Source organism: Sphaerodactylus townsendi, linkage group LG12, assembly GCF_021028975.2.
Source record: "Sphaerodactylus townsendi isolate TG3544 linkage group LG12, MPM_Stown_v2.3, whole genome shotgun sequence".
NCBI lineage: Eukaryota > Metazoa > Chordata > Lepidosauria > Squamata > Sphaerodactylidae > Sphaerodactylus > Sphaerodactylus townsendi.
The window spans coordinates 19878372-19897823 of NC_059436.1; the positions used below are offsets into that span (position 1 = coordinate 19878372).

At 46.1% G+C, this 19452-nt stretch overlaps 1 protein-coding gene across 2 annotated transcripts in view; it reads right to left on the reverse strand.

Annotated features, from left to right (window-relative positions):
* The window catches only part of GRIK4 (glutamate ionotropic receptor kainate type subunit 4), a 449540-nt gene that overhangs the window by 157962 nt on the left and 272126 nt on the right, over nucleotides 1-19452 (reverse strand). For both annotated transcript variants that reach the window (XM_048512834.1, XM_048512833.1), the window contains exon 3: nucleotides 11351-11515. In XM_048512834.1, the coding sequence (XP_048368791.1) occupies nucleotides 11351-11515 (165 nt within the window). The remainder of the gene's footprint in view (nucleotides 1-11350; nucleotides 11516-19452) is intronic.

Here is a 19452-nt window from a genome sequence, read left to right on the forward strand (position 1 = left end):
GGAATTAAGAGTGCAGAAATTGAAACAAAGTGAAGGGCCCTCTGGCAGAAGATTAGCCCATGCAGAGAGTTTTGACTTTGGTGACGCAGGTTTCCTTTGACACTAGCATCCCACAGAGGCACCTGGGACACCTTGACTTGGAGTAGCGATCTTCATCACTCTTTCAGGCAAAACATCTCCTTGGAGTCAAGGCTTTTAGCTCCATAGTGTTTTCCCCAGGAGGGATGCACAAGGCCCTGATCAGTGGGACAGAGAAGCATGGAGGGTTCTGGGTAACTGGACATTACTCATGAGTTTGACATGTTGTAAACTATCCTGCCAAACTCCTAATATCCAAGATAGGCAATGACAAGCATTTTGAAATATTAATTAAAAAAAACTACTGTCACAAGTGGTACCACGCTTCTAGCCCCATCCAAAGGGCTGGGTGCCCGGACACAGTGCCACAGCTGGGCAGCCCCACCATTTCCAAGGGGGCCTTCTGGCAGCAGGGGGAGACAAAAAATGGACTTATGCTACCAAAACAGTGGCGCAAGTCCAAAGCCCTGGCTGTTGGTATAACAGGGGCAACAACTGGGTGGAAGCTGACTTGTGTTGCTTCCTCCCTAGGCCGTGACCTGGACCGTCCCGGTTACACTGGTGGCTGCATGACCCTGGTGTGGCATTCAGCACTGCATTCCACAGTCATGGAGGGCCGTGGTGGCCACCCACCAGTGAATGCACCCCTCTGCCTGGGCAAGTGCCCAGTGGAGGGCCAATCCACCAGCGTGGCCCCACACTGCCCCCAGCTGCAGATCTGACTCCCTCTTTGTATGGGTCGGGTTGCTACCATTGGTGTTGCAAAACACAGCTGAAATTCCTCAATGGGAATTCCTAAATGGATCCTGAAAAAAAGGTGGGGAGAACATGGACAGTTTTACAACTATATCAGAGTTGCAGAGGATAGCAGAGGTGTACCACTCAGGGGGACATATGGAGTCCAGTGTCCCCAGGCTGTGGCCATTTAGTCATGTGGGGGATGGAATATCGCCCCCCACCCCTACCTCCCCCTGGTGCAAAGTTCCCTGTGACATATCTGATGAAGGGAGTTTTGAGTCTCAAAAGATTATACCTCAAAAATCTTGTTGCGTGAGCATCGGCTCTTTGACTCTTGGGCCCTGGAATTGTTCGTAGAGAGCACAGTGCAAAGCAATCCACTAAGATTCCAGGAGAATCCCAGTAACTCCAGGACTACACCTCTATCAGCCTCGCCATCATGGCCAATTGGGGCTGATGGAAATTGTAGTTCATGAACATCTGGTGTGCCATAGGTTTGCCGCCACCACTTCACTAAGACCGTGGTGGCGAACCTATGGCACTCCAGATGTTCAAGGACTACAATTCCCATCAGCCCCTGCCATCATGGCCAATTGGGGCTGATGGAAATTGTAGTTCATGAATTTATCTAGTGTCTCTCAGGTCTATCTCCCTCCTGAGATCATCTAGCTGTACCTCTATGACCCCAGAACCCAGGATAATGGAAACAAATGCAACAGTATGAAATTGCTCCTTCCTTTTTTTCAAATAGATTCAGCAGCAAGAGGCCTTCCCTCTATCTGTATTGTGCTCTGTTAGGGGTTGGTGGCTTGATTTATGTAGTCACCCAATCTTTCCTTTCCTTATGTTTCCCACCGCATACAGCCCAAATCTGCTTAACTCTGGGTTGTAGCCAGCACACTTTATCATATTGTGGCAGTACCCGTCAATTAAAGGCATCCACCCATCTTATCACGCCCAGCCTAACCTACAGGAACACCAGCCAAGTCTCTTGAAATATTATTTCTCAGCCTTACAATTCAAGCCAGAAATCCTCCCTTTATTTTCTCTGATGAAATGCCTCTAAGTGCCTATAATAAGAAGAGGGAGGATTTTAGAGAAAATGGACAATTCATGAAGCCACGGGAGACAGACTGGTACCCAGGAAGAAAAGGCAGCGGGGGGGGGGGGGAGGAGGAAGGGAAGCCACATTCAAAGGAAGACAGCTGTTAGAGAAAGATGCATTTAAACAGGCCGCTTGGCCTTCTATGAAGGGTCTTAGAAAGTCAAATGCATAGGAAAGGTAAGCTTTATCTGTAATTGCAAAAAATGCCCCTGTCAGTGACCCTTTTTAAAAAAACCCCACCCTAGATTAATTAGTTTAGTTAAGACCAAAGGCAATGAAGAAGATGATGCAGAGTTTGGATTTACACCCTGACTTTCTCTCCTGTTAGGAGACTCAAGACGGCTTACGAATTCCTTTCCCTCCCTCTCCCCACAACAGGCACCTTGTGAGGCAGGTGGGACTGAGAGAGTTCTGAGAGAACTGTGACTAGCTGAGGTCACCCAGCAGGAATGGAGGAGTGGGGAAACAAATCCAGTTCACCGTATAAGAACCTGCCGCTCATGTGGATTAAAGTCCACCTGCTCTTAGCCACTACACCATGCGGAAAGCCCCATTTGTTAAGGCAAACCAAGACGTGAGGGACTGGCTCAGTTCACACATCATGTGAAACTCTGATTACTTTAAACCAGGGGTAGGGAACCTGCAGCTCTCCAGATGTTCAGGAACTACAATTCCCATCAGCCTCTGTCAGCATGGCCAATTTATTACTATTTATTACTTTATCCAAGCATTTATATGCCACCTTTCCTTGAGTGAAAGACAGAAGCAGCAGCAACAATAATATTCAACAAAATAGAGCCTGTATATCACCACAGACACAGGTTACAATTAATACAAAACGTGTATCTGCATTCACAAATCCACAACTCTTATTTAAATGGCAGTGGCGTACCAGGGGTAATGGTGCCCGGAGACAAATTGCTCCAGGACGCCCCCCAGGTTCTGCCGCCCACCACTTCAGCTCCACCCCCTGATGCCCCGAGGCTCCACCCCACACTCCTCGACCCGCCCATGTCACCATGGACATGGACATGGGCAAGGTCTAAGGTCTAGGAAATCCTGCTGCCTCGTCATTTTTGTGTGCCTCAGATGGGGTTGAGGAGTGAGAAAATGACGAGACAGCAGGACTTCCTGGTCACGTGGGGGGTCGATTTTGCACCCCCCATGTGACCAGAAGCGTGGTGCCCGGGGGCAAGGGGCACCACTTGTCCCTAGGCAGATACGCCACTGTTAAATGGTTTCCTAAATATCCATTGGTTTTACTCTCATTGAATTTTTCAGGACTTGTTATATCTGAGGTGATATGATGGTTAGATTGTGTTAATAAGTTCTCCAGTGTTTCTAGCAAACAACCCCTCTTAGCTGCGAAATAGTGGTACCTTTTCATTGTTGCTGTTCTCTGGGTACCCCCTCCCCTCTTTATATTTTTCATCTGTAGTTAAAGGAGGCTTACAATAACTGTAAAAACATTTTCAGTGTTAAAAGCAAAAAAACAAAATAACAAACCAGAAACAGTCCCTCCCTCCCCTCACTTTAAAAGATGTCTGACAGTTCAAATTCCCTCCAAAGCCTTGGCAAACCGGCTGGCCTTGCAGCGCCTCCTAAAGATCTCCAAGGAAGGGTTCTCACCTCTTCCGGGAGTCCATTCCACAAAGCTGCTCTGGTCAATGCCATAAGGGCCACCATAAGGAGAGGGATAGCCAAAAGATGGCTGCCTGAAGACCATAGTTGGCACTTAGGGCAGAGGTGGGATGCAGCCTATTCGCACCTATTCGGTAGAACTGGTTACTAAAATTTTCTCAGTTTGGAGAACCGGTTATTAATGATTAACTCCACTAGGGACAAGGGGGTAATCTCTGTCCCTGGGTACAACAAATCTTGTCAAGTGGGGGACGCAAAATCCCCCCCAGGGCTCCCTGCAGCCCCCCTGCCCCCCATGGCACGCCCCCATGTGTGTATGAACTGTATGAAATAATACAATATATAGTAATTCTAACTTTTTGTTCATTGGTATAAAGGTTGGGAAAGTATTCTAGGTAAAGATTTTTCATTTTCTTTTTTCCTCTTGAAATTTATATTGGAAAGAGAGGAGTTTAAACTACTCTTTTAGATTAAGGATTTTGGATCTCTCCCTCTGTTAGTTTTCTTTCAAGTGGAATAGATAAAGTAGTTATAGGAATCTGAAGGGGAAGTAGAAAGTAGAGAGGGAGGGAAATATGGGAAGGAGGGAGGCAATATAGGATGTTTTAGTGGGGGGGTGGTTGAGAGAGATAGACAATTAGATATGTTTGTAATATGTTAACAATTGTAAACAGTTTTTGGTTTCTCTCCTTATGTTATTATTTAAAATCAATCAATATAATTATATAAAAAATAAATAATGCACTACCATACTGTATGTTGCTTTTTTAATACTTTAAACTGTCATTATTTGAATTTAGAGGCGGGGTGAAGGGGAACTGCACCTGGGGCGCGTGCGCCCTTGCCACAGCCCCGCCCAGGAATGCCCCACCCCCGGAATGCCTGGCCATGCCCGCGTTGTGCCCCGCCCAGCCCTATTGGCGCTACGCCACTGTTTGAATCCCACCACCATCGGAACCTGTTACTAAAATTTTTGAATCCCACCACTGCACTCAGGGGCATAAGGAAAGAGATGGTCCTTCAAATATATGGTTGGGAGGGGCTTTCAAGGTCATAACAAACACCTTGAATGGAATTTGGAAACAGACTGGCAGCCAATGAAGCTATTTTAAAATGGGCAACATATGTTCTTGGCAGCTAGCCCCTGATAATAGGCGGGCTGCTGCATTCCAGACCAATGGCAGTTTCCAGAGGGCAGACCCCCATAAAAGAAAAGAAGATTTATATCCCCCCTTTCTCTCCTGTAGGAGACTCAAAGGGGCTTACAACCTCCTTGCCCTTCCCCCCTCACAACAAACACCCTGTGAGGTGGGTGGGGCTGAGAGAGCTCCGAAAAGCTGTGACTAGCCCAAGGTCACCCAGCTGGCGTGTGTGGGAGTGCACAGGCTAATCTGAATTCCCCAGATAAGCCTCCACAACTCAAGCGGCAGAGCTGGGAATCAAACCTGGTTCCTCCAGATCAGAGTGCACCTGCTCTTAACCACTACACCACTGCTGGGATTTATACCCCACCTTTCACTCCTGTATGGAATCTCAAAGTGGCTTAAAAACTCCTTCCCTTCCTCTACCCAGAACAGACACCTAGAGTGCACTGCAGTAATCCAGCTATGGTCAACATGACTGTCTGTTCAGAAGAAGAAAAGGGTGGATTTATACTCCACTTGTCCGTAAGGAGTCCCACTGCAACTTATAACCACCGTCCCTTTCTCTTTCCATAAAAAGACACCTTGTGAGGCAGGTGGGGTTGAGAGAATTCTGAATGAACTGGGACTAGCCCAAGGTCACCCAGCAGGAATGTAGGAGCGGGGAAAAAACCCAGTTCACCAGATAAAAATTTGCTGCTCATGTGGAGGAGTGGGGAATCAAACCCAGTTCTCCTGGTTAGAGTCTGCCGCTCTTAACTACTACACCATGCTGGCTACTCCACTAACAAGTTACTCTATGAACAAGCTTATCTATAGGATAAGCTAGGGCAGTGGTGGCGAACCTTTGGCACTCCAGATGTTCATGGACTACAATTCCCATCAGCCCCTGCCAGCATGCCATGCTGGCAGGGGCTGATGGGAATTGTAGTCCATAACATCTGGAGTGCCAAAGGTTCACCACCATGGAGCTAGGGTCTGCCCAACAAGGATCAGAAGCTGATTTATAAACTATGGTTGCACATATAATCACAGACACCCTGGCTTAATTCTGGCTTGCAGTTTATTTGATATATAGAACAATATATCAGGCTATAGAAAGGGGGGGGGGGGAGGGAACAGCATTTGTCAAAGTAAGCCAGGATTTCAGTGCCTGACAGTGAATCCTAGTTTTACAAACTGAAGGTAAAATAATATATCAGCTAAGCTACTTACAGAGATCTGGGGTGTCTGGCTGTTATACTTGCGGAAAGATCTTTGGAAGTTTTATGTTTTGTCCAAACAATGCCAGTTATTCAAATCCTAGTTTGCCTTAACAAATGCCCATTTCATCACATTAACTTTGCTCACTCCGTACTTCTCACAGGTTCAGAGTTGCTGGGGAGGGTTTTATGGTAATGGGTGAAATGAGATTGGAACGGCTGAGAATTGTACTCCAATCGTTTTATTTTGAAACAGATGACATAATATTTCTTCTCCCTGGCAAATTTGCCCTTCAAATTGCTTTCAGCTGAAGGATATTTTTGTGTCTTTCTGTATTTATGTATCATCGTAAAAAAAAATTAATGAGAAAAAGGGGGAGGAAGGAATAAAAAAAGAGAATGAATGAAAGAACAGAGGGAAGAATGAGCATCTCACAGCAGCCTCTTAAAATGCTAATTAGAATGCAAAATGTCACCGTTCTGGACAGACATCATTGTGAAAATATGATATTCAAGAGGCTAAGAGTGATACTTAGGAGCAATTCAGAATGCCTGAAATCTGACAGTGGTATTAAAGAGATGTCTAAAAGCTGCACAGCCAGAGGTTAAAGTATATAAATGGCTTTTATTAATATGATATGCTATAACAAGCGATCGTGCGGAGTCACAGTTGAGAAGTCGGGTAAATCAAGCGAACCCTTAGAAGTTATGGATCTTGTTTCTGGGGTGATCTCCAAGAAAGACAGTCAAGGGCAGAGGAGAGGGCTGGCTTCAAATCTTAGATGTATCTGCTAATTTACCTAAGAAGGTGGGTGGCCACTATAGGCAGGTCTTTTGGAAGTTTCTCTCCATAGCCATCTCCTACTTCGAACAGGTAGAGTTGCCAGCTCCAGGTTAGGAAGTACCTGAAGATTTTGAGGAAGGTTGTGTTTGGGGAGGAGAGGGCTTTAATGGGGTGGAATCCCATAGAACCCAACTTTTAAAGCAGCCTTTTTCTCCCAATGAACTGATCTCTTTCGCCTGGAGATCAGTTGTGATCCCAGAAGATTGCCAGCCATCACCTGGAGGTTAACCTGGAACATCTCTGCAGCAAATGCATACACCCACCTCAAACAATTGGGGATCAACTTAGAAACAGTCTCAAAACAATTAGTTTATATAATACCTTGAATGAAAACAAGAATTATTTCGCCTCTACATAAATCTGATCACAACCGTACAACAGAAAAGATGGGACACACACATTCACAGACATCTCAACATGAGAAAGTATTTCAAACACGTACATTTTTAACACACACATCAAAAGCAATACCACCTCTGGGTTGGGTAGGTATTTCAAACAGATCTTTTTCAAGTTTCAAAGGTTTTTTTCAGGGTACACAGTAAACCCCTGTGCTGCTCTCCTGACTCTTAAGAAAGGTGAGAGGGTGTGAACATACATCAATGGTATGTACAGAAAGAGTCATTGTGTATGTGTGTGTGTGTGTGGGGGGGGGGGTGAATGTAGTCCTTGAACAACTTGGCCAAGGAAGTTCATCCCTGAGGCTGAAGAATGTCGTCATCTCTGCTTTTAGGTTACCCTTTCCCCACCTTATAAGCACTTTACCATGCCCACAATCACAGTAGACAAAGGCGATTTCAAAAACTGAACATATACTTGAAAACAAACTCCCTATTCTTGCAATGGAAATGGCTGCTTCCCACAATAGAACCTTGAAAGAGTCTTGTGTGCGTGTGAAGGGTCAGCAAATTGCAGGCGACTTATAGCAGCCTATAGGGCAAGAGACAAGAGAGGCTCAGAGGAAAGAGAGGCTCAGAGATGGTTTGCCATTGCCATTGCCTTCCTCTGCATAGCAACGCTGCACTTCTTGGGTGGTCTCTCATCTAAATACTTGCCGGGGCCAACACTGCTTAGCTTCTGAGATCAGGCTAGCCTGGGCAATCCAGCTCAGGGATGAAAGAATCTTAGGTGGGGCACAAAAACCTCTCAAACTACTGTAGGCAGGTGGTACATCCACTCAGAGGCGTATCTAGGAAAAATGTAGCCTGGAGCAAAATCTGAGTCCCCCTCCCCCACCATATGGGCAGCCACCCTCCCCCACCCTGACAATGTTTTTTTTGCACCAGGTCTTGAAGTTAGTGTATGGACCCGGGGTTGGGGGTGGGGAAGGAGAGATGTGGGGTGATTTTCTGTGACTAAATGGCCACAGCCTGGGAACATTTGACCCCATATGTACCCCTGGGCAGTACGCCCCTGCATCTACTGGCCCTATCCTAGCCACAATCCCTGCCAGATAACTGATGTCCTTTTCTGTCTGGCCATCTGAAGAATCCTCTCCCTTCTTAGCATCCCATCTTCTGAAAAGGTTTTTAACGCTGACCTCACTGCTCTTGGTATGTTTTAAAACATTTTAATGCTGCTGCCTATTTTATTTTCTATTGCTGGTCTTTCAAGTGTTATTGGTTTTTACATAGTTTATTGTTTTAATCATGGAAAATTGTAAGCTGCCTGGGTAGCCTAATTCAGCTGAGAAGCAAGGGTACAAATATTTTCAAATAGACATCCATTTCCCCTGTCCAAGTGTGTCTCAGAGAGCAGAAACATCCTTCTACCAGACCTTCTCCAAGGCGAGCGAACAGGTGGGGGGGAGGGAATCACTTATCCCTAGCTTAGCTGAGCAATTTCAGTGTATGTATACAACGCAGGAGATTTTTTTTAAAAAAAGAGACTAATTTCAGGGTATAAAAAGAAAAGATGTTTCCTTGTGTGTTTAAAAACAGGAGAAAAGAAAAGGAGATTGGAATGGGTCCTTCAAGGGACCTAGTAATTCTTACACAAATCTTACCCAAAGGCAAAATAACAAATAGAGCTTAACAATAATCTAACTAGAAATCTGTAAAGTGTGTCATTTAGTTGCAGTCGCTGTTCTAAACTTCATTTTAAAGAAAGTAACCACAGAATGTGACACCCCCCCCCCTCTGTTGTGTTCTGTAGCTCACTGACCACGTTGCTGGATTTTGTGGTCCTTTTACACCGTTTTAAACCAGTTCACACCATTTGTTTTTGGCCCATGCAGAATACGCCTTTGGCACATCGAGGTTGCCCTTGCAAACACCATGTTGCCTCTCTCTCCTCTGCACATTCTGCCTGACAGTGTAAAGATCCTTGATTTCCACATTCACGGCAAGCAGTATTTTGTATGGATATTGTTTCACACCCAAAGACAGCAAGGCAGTCTGTTTGAAAAGCAGCATGAAAGCTGAGAAAGAACCGCTTCCCCGTTCATCAAGACTGTAAAGTGTTAGACCAATAAAGTCTTCAAAAGGTTCATCAGCTTTGCATGTTTACCAGTGAATGCCAGCAACATTTTCACGGTTGCTGTACTAGTCTACACATGCTTAACATGACAAGAAGAAGAGGAGGAGGAGGAGTAGTTTGGATTTATACCCCGCCTTTCTCTCCTGTAAGGATTCTCAAGGTGGCTTACAAACTCTTTCCCCTTCCTCTCCCCACAACGGACACCTTGTGAGGTAGGTGGGGCTGAGAGAGTTCTGAGAGGACTGTGATTAGCCCAAGGTCACCCAGCAAACTTCATGTGCAGCAGCGGGGAAACAAACCTGGTTCAGATTAGAGTCCTTCGCTCATTTAAAGGAGTAGGGAATCAAGCCTGGTTCTCCAGATTAGAGTCCACTACACCATGCTGGCAAGACAACATGGTGATGGGAATGTCATGGGTCTTTATTCTTGCATGCTTTACAAATGCAAAGAGGGATTCTTTTGGGGGACAGGCATCCTGCGATGTCATTATTAAATCACATTATGCACTTGGGCGGTTATTGCCATGACTGTCTGCAGGCAGAGCCACAGTCCTCCCTACGGCCAATCTGTTTATTCTGGCAACTCTGTTGACTAGCAATGGTCTCCCCCATGCTACAGAATGCTTTGCAAGCCATGCATGACAGCAGTACTACCCCCTGCCATGGCGTGTGGCTGTCGGTCATATTCTGCTTCTGAATATGGAGATGGCCTTCTGGCTATCATCGTGGGCAGCCACCAATAAGCATGACTTCCATGAATTTACCTAACCCTTATCAGTTTTGGGTTTTAAAGCCGTTTATGCTAGTGACCATGACTGCATCCTGTGGCGATAAATTCCAGAGGTTCATGACGCATTCCTGCTCACGATCCTTACATATTGGTGAAACATCTCTGGCTTATCAGCACCACGTTACTGAAAGGAAACTAAGGCTTTGCTGGTGCCAACCGCAGCAGGGTCCAGCCCTAGCATTTATTTTCAGTGTCACGGATCAGTCCCTGGAAGAACATAGACGCAACCACATCCAAGGCAGAATGGATTTCATTTTCCATCAGCAAAGGGTCTCAAACCGGCTGAGATGCTGGAAAATCCATGGACACACCTCTGGTACGTTTTTATTGCTGACCATTTTTATTGCTGACTGGTGAGGAGGTGTAGGGGGAGTTAAAAAAGTCTCACACTATTGTTTTCCTCTCCCTTTGGAGTTCCTGTTTTCCCCTCTAGAGCAGGGCCCCCCAACATGGTACACACCAAGGTGTCTACCAACACCTTTCCTGCTGGTCCACCAAGTATTTTTGGAAAGTGCACAGGTTAGGTATTTCCCAGTCCAGAGCTGCCAACCCAAATGTCTACACAGAGCCAAGTAGTGCCCAGACATGAGAGATTGAAAACTTCTAGAAGAGAAAGTGTTGGCCGGAAGACTACAGAAACTCAACGATCTGAAGTCTGAACCTCTGAGCATGATAAAATTGAAAACTAATTTAAATGGTGGGGGGAAACCATTGCTTTTATAGGAGGGCCATATTGGAGACTATGGAGATTTTATATTGTCAGCTACCATCATTGGATACATGATTTATTCATAGAATCATAGAGTTGGAAAAGACCCCAAGAGCCATTAAGTCCAACCCCCTGCCATGCAGGAACACACAATCAAAGCACTCCTGTCCGATGGCCATCCAGCCTCTCCTTAAAAACCTCCAAAGAAGGACAGTCCACCACACTCCAAGATAGTGCATCCCACTATTGAACAGCCCTTACTGTCAGGAAGTTTTTGCTGTTGTTTAGGTGGAATCTCTTTTCCTTCACCTTGAACCCTGATCCTAATCTCTGGAGCAGCAGAAAACAAGCTTGCTCCCTCACCAACATGACATCCCTTCAAATATCATCATGGCTATCATGTAACTTCCTAACCTTCTCTTCACCAAACTAAACATACCCAGCTCCCTAAGTTGGGATTGTTAGTGGCTATTTTTATGTTGAATTGTATTACTGTATATTTTAATAATGTGTGTAAGCTGCTCTGAGCCTGGACTTTGGTTGAGAAGAGCGGAGCATCAACTTTGATAAAATAATGAAATAGAATAATAAATATACTGTGCAAGCCCCCTGAGATGCACGTACTGGTCTCGGCGGTCTCGTACTCGCTGTCTCGCAAGAGCTCAAAAATGTCCACTTCCACTTTGGCTTTCCCCACCCGCTCTGGAGCTCGGTTGATCCTGTTTTTGGCCAGCGTGATGGACAGCCTTTCGCCTCTGCTGCACTCCATTGGGTCGTCCAAAATGGCAGCTGCAGAAAGGGAGGGAGGGAGGGGAGGAAGAAAGAGAGTTGAAATGCAAACAAATTGGAATCTTTGCAGACCTCAAGGGCCAATCTTGTTTGCAACTTGGTTTGCTGATGTAGAATGTTTACTGTCAAAGCGGGGTGCCTACGTCCCAGCTGCCCACCCCGATCTCACACACTGCAGCAGGCAAGAAAGCAAGGCTGTATGTTCCTCCATTTGTAGGGTGGGGAGGGGATTTTAAAAAAACACGCAGCCAAAGTTTAGCATTAATCTCAATATTCAGTTATGTGCCAGGAAGGAACCTGCAGCATCGTTTGTCAGGCCTTGTTAATAAAAGATGTTGCTCTTGACTATTCAATTTTAGCTGGAGAAGAGGGACAGGAAGAGGTTTATCGGCGCATGAATTATTCTACGTGGTTATGCACGAAGGACCCCCACTTCCTACGGCAGCAGCCTCTGTGCCACAAATAGGGTTGCCAGCTCTGGCACTTCAATGGGGCATAATGTCACAGAGTCCACCTTCCAAAGCAGCCATTTTATCCAGGCGAAAAGCTCTCCACTACCTGGAGATCAGGGGTAATTTCAGGAGTTCTCAAGAGGCCACCTGGAGGCTGGCAACCCTAGCCACAAAGGGGTGGGGAGAGTCGGAAGCCCTCCTTCCCTAGGTCCATCTGGCTCTAGCGGCTAGTGCAGTGATGGCGAACCTATGGCACGGGTGCCAGAGGTGGCACTCGCAGCCCTCTCTGTGGGCACGCACACATAGAGTTCGTCATGTGGGGGTGGAAAATCACCCCCACCCCCACCCCACACACACATCCATCTAGGCTGGCCTGGGCCACTGAGCATGACGTGTGGACACTGCGGTGAGCAGGGAGGACTCGGCTGGTGGGCCTGGTGCCTGTGCTCTGGCCTGGGTAGCTACTGCCAGGGGCGGGGGGGGGAACAGAGTGGGCAGAGATGCTAGAGAGGCACAGAGCGGTGCGTGTGGGACTTGCTGGATCCTACAGTCAACTGTTTTTTTCTAAACCAAACCTCAGCATTCAGGTTAAATTGCCGGGTTGGCACTTTGCAATAAATAAGTGGGGTTTGGGTTGCAATTTGGGCACTTGGTCTCAAAAAGGTTCGCCATTACTGGGCTAGTGCCTAAGCTGCCCTAAGGGTTGCCAGCCTCCAGGTGGGGCTGGAGACCTCCCTGAATCGCAACTGATCTCCAGGCCACAGGGATCAGGTTACCAAACACAAAACATCCTCCAATGGCCAATAGATATCAAATGCTAATACAGATATTGTGACATAAAGTGCACCCGTGGAATACAAATATACAAACTCATCAACAGACAAGTGTGTTACAACATACATGAAGTATCACTTAAGACAATAAAGAACAATATATATACCATAAATAGCAATATCGCACTATTAAAAACGCCTCTGGAAAGTCAATAGGGAAAGTCACTCCAGTTACATCAAACTGCTACTACAGTCCACTTAAAAAACACCGCACTACGTAGAAAACAAGCATGTCTTATTTGCATGAAGTAAATTCCAGTGCTTTCAAAAGGCAATATTCAAATAGCCTTTACAAGAGCCCTCAAATACTTGTCCTTGCAACACTACAAGGTTCAAGGACACAAGCTGTCTGTAGCCATAAATCCGACCTGGTCCAGGTTATTCTCCTAGGTTTTGTTTCTTCTTCAGTGAATGGCAACCCCCCCCCCCCCCCCTTGAGTTGTTTAGGACTTAACCATCCATGGGACTTAATCCTGCACAGTTAGATAGCTTCGTCTGTTGAATAATAGTAGGAACAATTAGGTTTGAACTAGTAGGTTGAACTAGTAGGTTTCACCTCTCCATTTTTTGAGGATTGAGAAGAAGAAGAAGAAGAAGAAGAAGAAGAAGAAGAAGAAGAAGAAGAAGAAGAAGAAGAAGAAGAAGAAGAAGAAGAAGGAGAAGGAGAAGGAGAAGAAGAAGAAGAAGAAGGAGAAGGAGAAGGAGAAGAAGAAGAAGGAGAAGAAGAAGAAGGAGAAGGAGAAGGAGAAGGAGTAGTAGTTTGGATTTATATCCCCCTTTTCTCTCCTGCAGGAGACTCAAAGGGGCTTACAATCTCCTTGCCCTTCCCCCCTCACAACAAACACCCTGTGAGGTGGGTGGGGCTGAGAGAGCTCCGAGAAGCTGTGACTAGCCCAAGGTCACCCAGCTGGTGTGTGTGGGAGTGCACAGGCTAATCTGAATTCCCCAGATAAGCCTCCACAGCTCAGGTGGCAGAGCAGGGAATCAAACCCGGTTCCTCCAGATTAGATACACAAGCTCTTAACCTCCTACGCCACTGCTGCTCACTACGCCACTGCTGCTCCAAGTTCCCTGGATAAAAAGGCAGCTTTTGCTTTGGCGGCTGCCGGGCTTTATGGCATTATACCCTGCTGAGATTCCTCCCTTCCCCGAGCCCTATTCCCCAATTCCCCAGGAATTTGCCAGCTCAGAGTTGGCACCATAGGAAATAATCTCCATAGACTGGAGATCAGTTGTACTTCCAGGAAATCTCCAGACCCCACATGTAGGTGAAGAGCAGAAGCATACTGAAAAGGAGAAAACAAGTTTGAAGAACGGGTCTGTCCCTTTCTCATATCCAGCTCTGCTCCTTTGAAGGAGAGAGAAGCAGCCTGCTCAGTAGACTTCCAGCTACAGGTTAGGAAATGAGCCCTTTGGGGAAGGGTGGCATAGAAATTTAATTAATTAATTAATTAATTAATTAATTAATTAATTAATTAATTAATTAATTGCATGCATGCATGCATGCATGCATACATGCATACATACATACATACATACATACATACATACATACATACATACATACCTGGAGATTTTGGGGGTGGAGCTTGAAGAAGGCAGCATTTGCCTCCTAACCACTACACCAGCTACTACCTGGAGGTTGGCATTCCCACTGTTCAGGCAGCTAGGCCCAGCCAGCCACCTCCTATCCCACCCTGTGTCATGGTTGGCCGGCTGCTTCCTTCCCTGGTCCTTCACTGGCAGCTCATAAGCACCCCTCCCTGTGGCACGAGCCAACCACCAATTAGGGCTGGGGTGGACACAGTGTGTGGGAGGGATTCCCCCAGGCCATCAGCCCATCAGTACTCCTCCCGGTTGTTCTGACAGCCAATTCACCCCTGGTGGAGTGCAGCATAGCGGGTGGTCCTGGTGCAGCCGTGCTTTGAAAATTCTCCCTGCAGGCATCATCCACCTCCTGGCTAGAACTCCAGGGTTTCTCAAACAGCTTCAGCTTTGGAAAACAACACAAGAGACGCATGGAAGGATAAACGAAATGGGTGCAGATAGGGTGGCATTCTTTTCCTGCAGGCAGACACAGATCTCCTATAGATCTCCCGTGCGGTTGAACTGAGAGGCAGCTAGATAAATGAGGCCGATAATGCTCACGCAGCTTCCCAAAGTGCTGTTCATGCACAGCCCTCCTCCTCTGAGCTCTGATCCAATATCACAGAGAGTTGGCTGGGCCACCCGGGTGCCAGCCAAGCGTTTCAAGCAAACACAGTCCAAGAATTCGCAGCTATCCGCCAGCTCCTAAGAAGAACCCTCAGACCCCTTCTGACATGGACAGATGCCGTTGCCGGGCACACGGTGCAGTTCTAAGGGAAAATAAGGACAGAGAAATGGTGGCACTGTCACGTCTTCTGAGCCAGACAAACACAGGGTGCCTCATACTAAATCAGACCCATTAGCCCAGCAAGGTCAGTACTGTTTACTCAGATTGACTGTTGCTCTTGAGAGTCTCAAAGGGAGGTTTGTCACATCGCTACTTCCTGACCTTGTACACTGGAAATGTTGGGGATTGAACCTGGGACTTTTGGCATATCCAACGGTGGCCCTTCCACTGAGCCAAACCTCTCCCAAATGGTTGTTGCACTTTGTTGGCAGCTGTACAGAGGCATACCAGGGGAAAAGGGCACCCAGGGCAACACCTGGTTCCAGGAGATTTGCAGGCCACACCCTATCAACATAGATGGGAACACTGTCATTTTAGGGGGGCATTAATTCATAGGGTTGGAGCAAGCTGACAGCACCTAACACATAAATATGGGAAGAAATGAAACGAAAATCTGCCCACAGGTACCCTTAAACTCTGACACAACTGTCGTTTCAGTATCACCCACTTTATATGCAAAAAATCCCAGGTTCTGTGTCTTGCCCCTGGACTGTCCAATAACTCTATATTCAGTTGATTCCTTTATTGTGAAACAGCATCAGGAATAAGCATTAAGACTTCTATTGCCAGAATGAAGTATAACCAGCGATGTGGCCTCTGTTATACCTCATCTCACCCCCACCCCCTGTCATGTCACTCCACCCCTGACTATCAGTTCCCAAGGGGGAAGGGGGTGGCACCTCTGCAGTTCCACGGTCCAGAGATGAAAAAGCTTCCCTCCGGGTCAATGCAACCTACATTCCACATTACTGACAGAGCCACAACAGCAGGTGTCTAATGAGCTGATAAGGCACGGCCTGAGAAGCAAAGGGAAAAAAACATAAGTGCAGCAGGGAGGGGGAATGAGGAACCCAGGAAGGACATAGGAGACATGGCAGGATCAAACAGGGTCTGATTCTGACATGCTGTCCTTGAAATATCTGGTATAAGGAGCTCAGGGATCAAGTGTTGGAAAGGAGTTTGTCTGCTCAAGACCTCAGAAAGCTGATGTAAATCACATCAGATAATGTTATGCTAGGCAAGTTAAGCTCTGACTCAATATAAGGCAGCTTTGAAGGAGAGCCAGCGTGAGATAGTGGTTAAGAGCATGTGGACTCTAATCTGGAGAACCAGTTTTATTCCACCTGAGCAGAAGACTCTAATCTGACTTAGGTTTCCCCACTGCTCCACATGAAGCCCTCTGGGTGACCTTGGGCTAGTCACAGTTCTCTTCAAACTCTCTCAGCTCCATCAACCTCACAAGGTGTTTGTGTAGGGAGGGGAAGGCAATTGAGACTTCTTTCAGACTTCTTTTGGCAGAAAAAAGAAGGGTATAGAAAGACCCTCTTCTTCTTCTAGGTCAGGGGTAGGGAACCTTTAACACTCAAAGAGCCATTTGGACCCGTTTTCCATGGGAAAAGAAAACACTTGGAGCCGCAAATAATTTTTGACATTTAAAATAAAGATAACACTATATATATAGGGGTTTTTTAACCTTTTACTCCGCTCATTCTGAGAAGCACATGGATGCGCTTCCTGCAGGGTGGGCAAGGATGAAGCTGGCGGCTCGGCCTCACCGGCCGCCAGGAAAGCGCCCACCCTGCTCCAACGGGGCGGGCGAGAGGGGAAGCCTGCAGCGCGGCCCAGCCGACCGTGGGCAGTTGGTGCGCCCGCCCTGCTGCCTGCAGGGCCGGCAAGGATGGGGCCGGCGGCTCGGCTCGTGGAGCCACAGTGCAAGGGCAGAAGAGCCGCATGCGGCTCTCGAGCCGCAGGTTCCCTACCCCTGTTCTAGGTCCATACGCAGCCAATAACCAGTTTGCAGGCACTTGGAATAATGGGGAAGGGGGAAAATGAATGGAAGTTTTGGTTGGTAGGGATGCTGCTGAGTTGCCCATTATTCAGCAGGGCAGCGTTTAGAGGGAGAAGAATACAGGAGTTCAAAGATGCTGAAGATTTTCAGTCCTCTTCTCTCCCTTCTCCTCCTTCCCTTTCTTAACACCTCCCAAGAAATTTTCTTGGCCTTGTGACAGTTCATGCCCGGAATGAATGTTGGAGGGAAGAGAACATTGCAGGGGCCTGTTGGATGCTTCATCAATCAGCAAATTAAATGCTGGGCACAGAAAAGCTTGTGCTTTTCACTGGCTAACGGGTGCCGTATATAACTGTACTATAAATTGTTGGGGCCAAATCTTTAAATGCAGCATTGAGAGGGCAGCACCTAGAGGTGGTGCTAGGGTTAGAGTTGCTATTCTCCAGGTACATACAAAACACAAATACACACATGCAGTCCAAACGCAGCACAAAAGATGTTTACAGTGAGTTGTTAACGTTTGTATATCCACTGTTTTAATATTTATTTATCTAATTTCTGTTGCCTGCCGTGGGTGCTGAGACGCTCAGGAAAAAGGCAGATAGATCAATATTATTAAAAAATAAACGAAGCCAAACAAAACCTGGGTGATGCACTGCTGTTGTGCCTTAATGCATTATTCTGCATGTGCAGAAGGGGCCAGAGTCATGCTGGTGTGCCGTGGAACAGCTAGATCCAAGGGTAGAAGCACTTGGGAGAGCACTAACATTTTCCAGGTGTAGGTTTTTGAGAGTCAAAATTCCTCCAAAAGTTTATATCCTGAAAATCTTGTTGGTCTCCAAGGAGAAACTGGACTGGAGTCTAGCACAGTTAAAAGATGGAAAGTGGATGTTGCTTTCAGTTTCAAGGGCTGGTGCCGCTACCAAGAAGTCACTGCTTTAAATCCTCATCTATCTCAATTCCAGCAAGCAGAAAGTCTTGAACGCCAGCTGCATGGCAGATCTTTGGAGGCAGGGAAGAATATATAGCAGAAAGGGCTTCTTTGGGTACATGAAAATCTAGGTCATTTAGAGCTGTCAGGTGATACAGATGTAAGCAAGAATCACCCCTCCAATTCATAACTGTTTCTGAATTTCCTGAGCCCCTTGGGGGAGGGTGATATATAAATCGAATGAATGAATGAATGAATGAATGAATGAATGAATGAATGAATGAATGAATGAATGAATGAATGAATGAATGAATGAATGAATTTCTCAGCTGGCAGGTAGGATTGGCAGCCACACAGAATTCATTCCTTTTTTTAAAAAAAAAAAGGTGTTTCAATCTGATTGGAATCAGCAATGGAAAAACATGACATCTTCAGTTTCAGAGGCAACATAGTCTTTCCCTGCTCTGCTCAAACCCAAGTACTATCATTAAGTGCAAAGTAGGAGCAGTTAATCTTTAGCTTGTTATGCAATTGAGAAAAGCAGAATGTGCCACGAAATCCAGGAACGTGCTTCTTTGAGTTTGAAGAAGTGTGCAAGAGGCCCCATTTAATAATGAGAGACTGGGGGTGAGGGATGGGAGAGAGCAAGCCAGGAAGACTAATACCTTCTTTTTCAATGAAATAGAAAGGAGTTGTAATTGTATGCATTTAACAGCAGTATTAACAGGCAGGGATCAACAGGTGAAGGGGTGGACTCGAATCCAGAAATCCAGATTGGAGTCTGCACTCCTCAACATGAGTGGTGGACTCTTATCTGCCAAACTGGATTTGTTTCCCTGCTCCTCCACATGAAGCCTGCTAGGTGACCTTGGGCCAGTCAGAGCTCTCTCAGAATTCTCTCAGCCCCACCTATCTGACAGGATGCCTGTTGTGTGGAGAGAAAGGAGCTTGTATGAGACTCCTTAAAGGTAAAGAAAAGCAGTGTGCAATAGCCACATAATACAATAGCATAACTCCAGTTCCATCTGGTGGGTGTCAGCCAGGTCTATGTAAAAATAACTCCTTCATTTCCTGCTCCATAATTATGCAAAAATCCAAATCCCCACAGAATTTTTGTAATTTTGTGCCATTAATTTATTTTGCATATCCATATGATTATTATGAAGGTGGTTAGTTTTTACCAAATATTAATCTAGCTGGTGAATCTAGAGTGCTAATGAGATTGAACAGAGCTTTATTTATCATTATAGCTGGCAGACTGAAGGGGTAATTTAATGTTTTAAAAGGTTGATTTTAAAAACTTGATGTCTGGGGAATACTTTACCAAAACTTGCATAATAACAGCATAATTAAGAAGCAACTGAAATCTTTACTTAAATTCACTTCCGTTTATTCTTGTCAGAACAAGGACATAACTCAAATGTGTTTTTAATCCTTCCCAGTTTAAAGTCCTTTGAACTGGACGAGTCACAAAATGGCTTCATGGAATCCCAAGCTC